Source organism: Lacerta agilis, chromosome 2, assembly GCF_009819535.1.
Source record: "Lacerta agilis isolate rLacAgi1 chromosome 2, rLacAgi1.pri, whole genome shotgun sequence".
Taxonomy (NCBI): Eukaryota; Metazoa; Chordata; class Lepidosauria; order Squamata; family Lacertidae; genus Lacerta; species Lacerta agilis.
The window spans coordinates 6,995,906-7,005,610 of NC_046313.1; the positions used below are offsets into that span (position 1 = coordinate 6,995,906).

A 9,705-nucleotide genomic window follows, 5' to 3' on the forward strand; every position below is an offset into this window, starting at 1 on the left:
TTAGGCAGTGTTGAATCACAACCCGAATAGCCCATGGACGGGGCCATTCTTTTAGTATATGCCCCGCACCTAGGAAAACGACAGCTGCTTGGTTCCACCATGGCACTGCATACCCTGCAAAAATATACAGATAGGACAAGTAGCAACAACAGATAAATGGAAAGGGGTAGACCTGATTCGTCCTTGGTGGGCAGAATAGATTGTCATCTCCCAGTGATGGAAAAGGAAGTAACAGACCTCAGGAATTTGGCATGAATGGCGATACCCAGATCAAACATGCTGAAGCGGCAAGGAAAGTCCCAGCAGTAATGAGTACAATCATTGTTGCAGGTTTTGCCAGGAATGTGTCTTGTTTATGGCCCTTCCATCAGTGGCAGAGCTACGTACCCTGGCACCGGGAGCGGTGAACATCGGGGGGGGGCACACACGCGTCTCCGGGAGCATGTTGTGCGTCCTAGGGTGTGCGCTGTGAGCGCCGAGCGTCCCGGGGGGCAAGGGCGGCCGTGATGGCACCCCCCGGGATGGCACCCGGGGCGACCCGCTCCCCCCGCCCCCACATTCGTCCGCCAGTGCCCTCCATTCCTTGATTCTCTTACTTGGTGCCCATGCATCGCTTTGTTAACAGGAGGGTAATATATTTTCATTTTCTCCTCCAGCTGAATGAAAGAGAGGTGCTGTCTGCTAAGTATGGTGACCATCTCCTTAAAGACCGGAGGGTGATTGCTGAGTTAAACATACAGATCCAGAAAATGAGGTCCTGCATCGTGTCCTTGAAAAGCCAAGTAAGATGTGGCAGGTGGGAGGGGGAAGCATGGGGGGGGGGGGAATCAAGACATATGCCAAATCAAGATTTCACACAGATGTTGTACTACACACACACACACACACACACACACACACACACACACAATGTAAAAGTACATGCTTTTTGCTGTTCTAATATTATATTCTAATTAGGTGTATATATGGCTGCAGTGCTTGACCTGTCCACATTCATGATGAAATTGATGCAATATGAACAGCTGGATGTTACAGCAACTATGTAGAAAGACGGCAGGCAAAAGAGGGTTGTGGTCTTGGCAGTATTTGTGCTAGAGGGGCCATAGCTTAGAGCACATTTTTTTACATACAGAATGCTCTTGGTTCAATCCAAGGCTTCTCAAAAACTGAGCCAAGGATGAGGAACTGTGGTCCTCCTGGTGTTATTCGTCAAGAACTCCCACAATCCCTTGACCATTGGCCTTGATGGCTAGGGCTGATGGGAGTTGAAATCGACAGTGCTGTATCTGGATTCCCTGGCTTAAACATTATCCCCCATTTCTGGTGTACACCAGTGTGGTGTAGTGGTTAAGAGTGGCAAACTCGTAATCTGGGGAACTGGGTTCGTGTCTCCACTCCTCCACATGCAGCTGCCGGGTGACCTTGGGCTAGTCACACTTCTCTGAAGTCTGTCAGCCTCACTCACCTCACAGAGTGTTTGTTGTGGGGGAGGAAGGGAAAGGAGAATGTTAGCCGCTTTGAGACTCATTCGGGTAGTGGAAAGCGGGATATCAAATCCAAACTCCTCTTCTTCTGGCCTTAACAAATGTACACACTACAGCAGGACTGTCCTGCCCCTGAGGTAGACCAAGGCAGTTTCCTTGGGCTATGGAATCCAAAGGAGGGGGGCACCCCTGCAAGCACCCCAACCATCCCTGTCACTGACAGAGAAGCAATGAGAAGAACTGCTGCTTCTCCTTACGTCTCCTGAGGTGGGGGACACCTCCAGCCCCAACTGCCTCAAGGGGAAGCAGCTGCGGCTTCCAGATTCCAAGATCTCGATGAAAGCCACAGCTGTGTGACCCCCAGTAAGTGAAGCTTTGGTGGGAGAGGGGATAGTGGCAGTGGTGCCTTCCCCTTCCTGGTTGCCTCAGGTGGCGAAACAGGATGGGCCACCCCTGCACTACAGGAATGTGGGGATTTTGTCTCATAGGGCAGGGAAAGTGTGTGGTGTGGAGGAACATTAGTAAAATTAGTTACAATAGGATCAAAGGACAGCATTTTGCCTGCTATGTTTTGTTAACCTACTTGGCATATCTGATTTATTGCAAGCAGGCTTTTCCTGATGATCCATTTATTCAGCATTCTGACCTGCATGCACCAAGTTTACACAGTGGTTAGACTACATTTGGTCTTCATTAAGCATTCCTTCTAATTAGTTTGCAGGGCTTATGAGGTTTCATCCTGCATTTGCCTTAATTTTCTTGTTTACACTTCTCCCTGTTAGTCATTCCTTCATCTCGCACATTTCAGTGCATCTCTCCATTACTTTCCACCCCAACCTTATTAAACTCTGAAGTTTTTCCAAAGTGGGTTTGTTGTGACAGAGACCTTTAATCCGCTTTAAATTCATAAACCCAAAGTTCTGGTATGCACTTGAATCCCTCCTGCAAAATACTGGCAGTCTGGAGGGACCCAGAGCCTGACAAATTTGTTATTGTTCATACATGAAATTATATATGGGTGTCTCCAGACTGTCTCTCTATTGCTGGAGGGATTCAAGTGCATACTTGAAATTTAGGTATGTGCAATTAAGGTAGATTCAAGCGCTCTGTCACCCTGGTGCAACAAATTCACTAAAAAGAACCGGGAATGTTTTTGCAGTTAGGAAAGCAGCAGGAGAAATACATTGAAAAGTGTGGCATGAATTCATCATTAACAGGATGGGATGCAAACAAACCTTCATGCAAATGTCTAGATATAGTCTAACCTCCACAGAAGCTCTGGGCAAGCAAACCAGGATGAATGCTGAATGAACAGTTTATCTGGAACTCAATATTGTTGCTTTTCCAGCATGGTTTGGAAGTGGTTGTTCTCAAATTTCACAGCATGATTTGTTACTGACAGCATACTTCAAGTGGTAGAGCAGACTGGCAAGTCCATCTCTTTCCACCCTCCTCTATCTCTCCATCCCTCTCATGGGAAGTGTTGTAACTTCAGACCCTAGTCTTGCAAGGGACCTAACATCCCCAGGGGGTGCCCATCTCCAGAGAGAACATACCTGTGAGTGACCCATTCAGCATTTTACTTGGGTCAAATGGAAGGCAGTGAGCAAGAGGAGAGCATGGAGAACTCCCAAGCCATGTTCCCTCATTCACCACCTTCCATGTTGCCTTCTGTCCATTCTAGTGCCTACGTCTTGAGGAAAACATCAAAGAGGTTGGAGTGCAAGGTGAATCTGCACTCAATGATGCCAAAGCCAAACTGGCTAAGTTGGAGGATGCTCTTCACAATGCCAGGCAGGACTTGGCTCAGCTTGTCAAGGAGTATCAAGAGCTGATGAATATCAAGCTGGCCCTGGACATAGAGATTCTTACCTACCAGAAGCTGATGGAAGGGGAAGAAATCAGGTGTGTATACTGACTGGAAGCCGCTATGTGTGTGATTTGAACAGAGGCCAGAGCTGAAAATCATTTCTGTTCAAAATTCTCCTCTGGGAACTTTGAAACTGAATGTCCTGCAAATAGTATTTGTATATTTAGATATAGCAAGGTCAAGCGCAAGCCCTAAATATAGGGAGAGGTGGGTGGGTGTTCCGATGCACTGGTCCAAAGAGGAAGCTCAGGGACACATGCATGGGTTGATGCAGGTCCCTCGATTCCTTTTGCTAGCGTCCCATTGGTCTGATTACACCCAGCATCGAGGGACCTACCAATAGGGTGTTGTGGGTGTCCAAACGTTCCCACCCACAACACAAGGGTTTGGTTGCCAGGCTACACTGCAACACGTGCCCTCTTTGAGGGAGGACCCGATTTAGCAGTGATGACTCCTATTCAGATCCCAGACTTTTTAACCAAACTGTTGAACTCTACTTCCTTAGATGCATTTCTTCTTCTGTAGCTTAGCTCATTTGGTTGTTTTCCCTTCACAGCATGGAGTCCTCACAGCCTGCTGTCATTAGCAGAATCTACTCCATGCCAAAGCTCTGTAAGTTTATTTTTGTTTGTTTGATTGATTGATTATCAGCTATGCTCATTATTCTGAAGAGCATCCTACATTTGACGCAAGTCTTTCTAAAAGCTGAAAAGGAGATTGAGTTGAGAAGCAGCAGCAAGAAGGCCTTTGGGCACCTGCCAAGGTCCAGGTCCTTGCAGGAGACCCACTATCAACACCTAAGGCATTCAGGCCCTGTTGCTCCTCCCGCTCGCTGTCATTGCTTGTTTACCTTCCCTCTGTATGCATGCAATTATTGACAAGACAGAGCAGATAGCACCCTTCAGTTGCCTTGCTCTCACCATCTGAGTGGGTGATTAGACTAGACCCAAATGGGAAAAGAACAGCAGTTAGGACAGTAACAACAAGGTGGTGAGCCCACTCAGGGAGGTCCCACTAAGGTCATCTTGCCCAAACGCCCCCCCCCCAGAAAAACCCTGAAGCCAGCACTGGAGAGATGCTTTAGATTCAAATACTTAAGTGGAATGCCCTTCAAAATGAAAAACACTACAGTAAACGTATAAGAGAAACCTCCCAAAACTGCAACCATCCTCTCTGTTTTTCCTTCACAGCTTCATCAAACACCAACGTCACAACCACCTCCAATGCGGCAAGCATAGCAAAAGAAGTTTCAACAGATAACATGAACCGTAGCAGAAGCAGTTTGGAAAGTGGACTTTCTAGAAGTCACAGTGGTGGAAGCAGAGGGTTTTCCAATGATGATTTATCTAGAAGCCATAGCAATAGAAGTGGAGGTCCTTCAGAGGGTATCTCAGAGGCTTCAAGAAGTCACAGCAGTATCCGCAAAGGTACCTTGGAGAGTCGTACTTCTCGAAGCAGCAGCAGAAGTGGAAATTTTGCTGACATTGAAGACACCATGGATAGCAATGTTTCTAGAAGTCAGGGTCATGGAAGTGGGAGTTATAGAAGCCACAGTAACAGGAGTGGAGATAACCTAGAAGGCAGCCTCTCTAGAAGCCAAAGCAACAGAAGTGCTGGTTTGACTGACAGTGTATTTGCTAGAACCAACAGTGGCGCAAGTGAAGGTGTCCAAGAGGGCAACTATTCTAGAAGCCAAAGCGCCAGAAGTGGAGACTTAGCAGATAAAGTGTTTGCTAGAACTCATAGTGGTGAGAGTGAAGGTGTCTCAGGGGGCAGCTTTTCTAGAAGCGATAGTGGTACCAGTGCATCCTATGTGGAAGGTGGCCTTTCTAGAAGCCAAAGTAATGAAAATGAAATCCATGGAAACTGTGGAAGTGAAGCATGTGTTGAGCCTAGTGTTTACAGAACCAACAGTGCTGAAGATGGTGGAGTCCCAGTGGGTGGCATATCTAGAAGCAATAGCAGGGCAAGCAGCTATGTCTCTGGTGGTAGCCTTCCTAGAAACAATAGTGATGCTAGCCATGGAAGTGATGGGTATGCTGAACCTATTGTTTCTAGAACCAACAGTGCTGAAGATGGTGGGGTCCCAGTGGGTGGCATTTCTAGGAGCAATAGTAGGGCAAGCAGCTATGTCTCTGGTGGTAGCCTTTCTAGAAACAATAGTGATGTTAGCCATGGAAGTGAAGGGTATGCTGAGCCTATTGTTTCTAGAACCAACAGTGCTGAAGATGGTGGAGTCCCAGTGGGTGGCATTTATAGGAGCAATAGTGGGGCAAGCAGCTATGTCTCTAGTGGTAGCCTTTCTAGAAACGAGAGTGATGTTAGCCATGGATGTGAAGGGTATGCGGAGCCTAATGTTTCTAGAACCAATAGTGCTGAAGATAGCGGAGTCCCAGTGGGTAGCATATCTAGAAGTCATAGTGGGGCAAGCAGCTACATCTCAGTTAACAACCCTTCTAGAAGCTACAGTGATGAAAAGGAAGCCCATGACAGCCATGGAAGCGAAGGTTATGCTGAGTCTGCGGTTTCCAGAACCAACAGCGCTGAAGATGGTGGAGTTCCAGTTGGTGGAGTTTCTAGAAGCAGCAGCAAGGCCAGCAGAGATGGCTCACAGGGTGGTTCTTTTAGAAGCAGAAGTGGAGGCTTTGCAGACACTGTCTTTACTAGAGCCCGCACTGAAGAGGGCAACCTTTCTAGATGCTCCAGTGGTACTAATGCAACCTTTATAGAAAGTAGTGCTTCTAGAAGTCATAGTAGTGGAGGCAGAGGCATCTTGGAGGGTAGTCTTTCCAGAAGCCAAAGCAGCAACAGTGGAAGATTTGTAGGTGGTGGCCTTTCAAGAGACCGCAGCAGTGAAAGCAAAGAAAGTCATAGTGATACAAGTGGAAGGTTGGTAGATGATCACAGTTATAGTGAGGCCCATGAAATTGTCTTAGAGTCCGGTCTTTGTAGAAGTACAGAAGCCAAAGGCGATAGTTTTGCTAGAAGTCCCAGCGGTGAGAGTGGAGGCCCTGTGGAGACATCTACTCCTATTTGGATTCACAGAAGAAGTGAAGATGTTATAGAGCCAAGCTTTTCTAGAAGCCACAGTGGAGAAAGTGGGAGCTTTAAACCAGCTGATTTTTATAGAAGCTCCAGTGAAGTAAGCAGAGGTGCCTCAGAGGCTAGTCTATCTAGAAGCAGCAGCAAAGAAACTGAATATATCCCAGAGGGCACAGTTTCTAGAAGCTACAGCTATAGATGTGCAGTTATTTCACCCCCTAATTTGTCTAGAACTGAAAGTGAAGATGCTCCAGAAAGCAGTCTGTCTCGAAGCCACAGCTCTGAAAAAGAAAATGTGCTAGAAGTTGGTCTCTCTAGAAGCTACAGCGGCAGAAGTGAAGAGGCCCCAGTGGATAACCTGTGTATAAGCCACAGTGGTGGACATGAAGGCTTCCCAGAGAGTGGACCTTGGGTGGAGGGAGGCCTTTCCAGATCCCAGAGTGATGAGCCAGCAATTGCAATCCCTGTCTGTATGGTCTATGAATTTAGCTCTGATGAGCACCACCACCTTCCAGCTGGTGAAGTATGCTACTATGTTGAGTCTGGCTCTATGGAGTAAGTGTCCCCCAGAGCACATGACTGGGATCCAGATACCTTCTTCTAGAAGCCTCATTCCATCCGTTGACTCATGGTCCACACATGGAAATCCACATTAAGCCTTACATTCCTGAGGTTAACAGTTGGAAATCGGACTCCTACAGGTGGCAACGAAACCTTCCTTGTCTCTTAGGGTTTGTGGGGGTCAAGTTCACAGAGTAGCATTCTCTGTGGTGAGGGAAAACTAGTATTGGAGTTATAATACCAGCATTACCTATTGGAAGAACCTAGAAGCCAACAGAATAGTCTTTTGACTTGTACTGTATTATAAACAGTGCCCTTTCCACCTTCTTTCTTTTACTTATACTCAAAAAAAATGAATATGTAGATTAAATTATTTCTGGGCTTTTTGAAATACAAGTGGTGCTCAGCAAGGGATTTATTATTATTATTATTATTATTATTATTATTATTATTATTATTTGTATGTGGAATGCAACCAGTGGGGACATTTCACTGCTCCTCTTGTGGCTGCTTTTAGGGACACCATTTTGAGTTTATCTGCTGGGTTCTTAAAGGCAGAGCATTTTTTCCCCTCAGTTCCTCAGAAGACTCTGTCAAACTAAAATATGTATAAGTCAGGTCGTGGTGGGGCCTCATCTTGCTAAAACTGTGTCAAACACTTGTTTGTTTTTTAGTAGGCACTTCATATACGGTACTTCAGCTGTCTACAGTTTTTTGCTTGTGAGCTATTCCACGACTCTTGCGTACAGATAAGCACACGTCACATGGGGTCTTAACTTGTCCCCAACTCGACAAAACCTGGTCTATAATGGATGGAGAATTTCGTTCTTCCATCCCAGTTCTTCAGAGTGCCTGCCAGTTGCATGAGACAATACCACAAACTCTTGTTCCCTTATGCTCCTGAAGCAGACTGTGAGCATATACAATCTCCAGCAGGTTAGATGCCACGAAACTCCTGGTGCAAAATAGATGCAAAATGAGTGTTTGTAACCATGCTACCATTAGGAATACAGCGGCACCTCTGGTTACGAACTTAATTCGTTCCAGAGTTCCCTTCTTAACCTGAAACCGTTCTTAACCTGAGGTACCGCTTTAGCTAATGGGGCCTCCCGCTGCCGTTGTGCAATTTTTGTTCTCATCCTGGGGCAAAGTTCTTAACCCGAGGTACTATTTCCGGGTTAGCGGAGTCTGTAACCCGAAGTGTTTGTAACCGGAGGTGTTTGTAACCTGAGGTACCACTGTAGCTGGTATGGAATTGTCCATTTGTATTTGCTTTGAGAGAGCACCATAAGAACCAGACAAAAAGAAAGTGAAGTAAAGCGAAGTAGGTGCACCTCAGTGATTTTTAGCATAAATTCGGGGCTAACTGCCTACCCAAACATAGTCATATGCTAGCATGTTGTAGATTCAGGGAACAATGGAGTACGTAGGGCATGTCTATATGAGCTTAGATAGGTGTTGGTGTAATGACTATATGAGCTTAGATAGGTGTTGGTGTAGTGTTTCTTTTCTGTATCAGCAAGTTGTAAAGCTGAACATGTGTGCATCCAGGGACTGTGGAGTCCAGTGATTAGAGACTGAGCAATTAACTTAAGCCTCATTGTTTACTTCAGCTGCACTGCTGCTGCAATGGCCCCATTCCATTGCCCCTCTATTTCTGCTTATGGATTGGACTAGACAAAGTGACAGAAGCTGATCATAACTAAGCCTGGAATCCTGTGCACCCTTACCTGGCAATAAGACTTACTCACGAGTAGGCACACCTAGGATTGCACTTGCAAATATAGATGAACATATTCTTTTTAAAAGAAAAAAACCCAAACAAACTAAAAACAATATGCACATGGTAGTTAAGCCTAGTTGGTCAAGGAGGAAAATATTTAGGCAGTGATTACTAACTCAGAAGAGGTCCTGTAAAAGTAATGCCAAGAAAACTGAGAACAATGTGGAAAGTTACAAGGGGGTGGGGAGAGAGAGAGAGAGAGAGAGAGAGAGAGAGAGAGAGAGAGAGAGAGAGAGAGAGAGAAGGCAGGGGACTGACTGTGGAATGTGAAGTGAGGATTGTCTCCAAAGAAACAGAAAATGGGACCTTTCAAGTTTGCCTTGATCACAGGTCAAGAACATGAGCACTGAATTGTATTGGCCCATTTCTCAGGTGAGGGTTTTGCTGTAGGTGTACACGTTGCATATGAAAGTCAGCTGTTAAAGTAAAAGACAAATAGCAGATCTGAGGTTAGGTGCTATTCTCGTAGGATATTTATTAGTATTTGCTGAGATGATACCATTAGCATTACTCATGTATTTGTATAACTTATTTTGGTTCTTCTTAACTTAATGCTTAGCTTTTCCTTTGTTAATTGCAACTAAATATATAATCTATAGGGGAGCATTTCTGCACATTGGGGTCAAACTTTGCCATCAACCTGCACTCCTGCAACCTTATTGGTATTGGATCTTGATAGGTTTTGTGCCACAGCCCATAATGGGCATATATAGGTGAACAGGCCAATGAGACCACAATTGATTTTTCCCAATGGAAAACTTCTAGGTCAGTGAAGACACCAATCTTAACGCCATGTTGCGGAAGGGAAACATAGTTAATACAGATGTTGCATATTTTTTGCTCTGAGGAGTTGGATAGATGCAACAGCTTACTAAAAAGAGGGTGTTGACCTCCAGTGCTTGGCAATTTTTTAAAGCACACTGGGCTGGAGACTGGGGAGTTCAGATTTCACAGCCAGTGAGTGA

At 45.6% G+C, this 9,705-nt stretch overlaps 1 protein-coding gene across 1 annotated transcript in view; it reads left to right on the forward strand.

The window, feature by feature from the left end:
• The window catches only part of LOC117043018, a 49,584-nt gene extending 42,216 nt beyond the window's left edge, over positions 1 to 7,368 (forward strand). Inside the window, exons 6-9 of the mRNA XM_033142642.1 lie at positions 657 to 782; positions 3,169 to 3,389; positions 3,911 to 3,966; positions 4,545 to 7,368. Of these exons, the coding sequence (XP_032998533.1) occupies positions 657 to 782; positions 3,169 to 3,389; positions 3,911 to 3,966; positions 4,545 to 6,955 (2,814 nt within the window). The 3' untranslated portion in view covers positions 6,956 to 7,368. The remainder of the gene's footprint in view (positions 1 to 656; positions 783 to 3,168; positions 3,390 to 3,910; positions 3,967 to 4,544) is intronic.
• Positions 7,369 to 9,705: the final 2,337 nt, after the last annotated feature.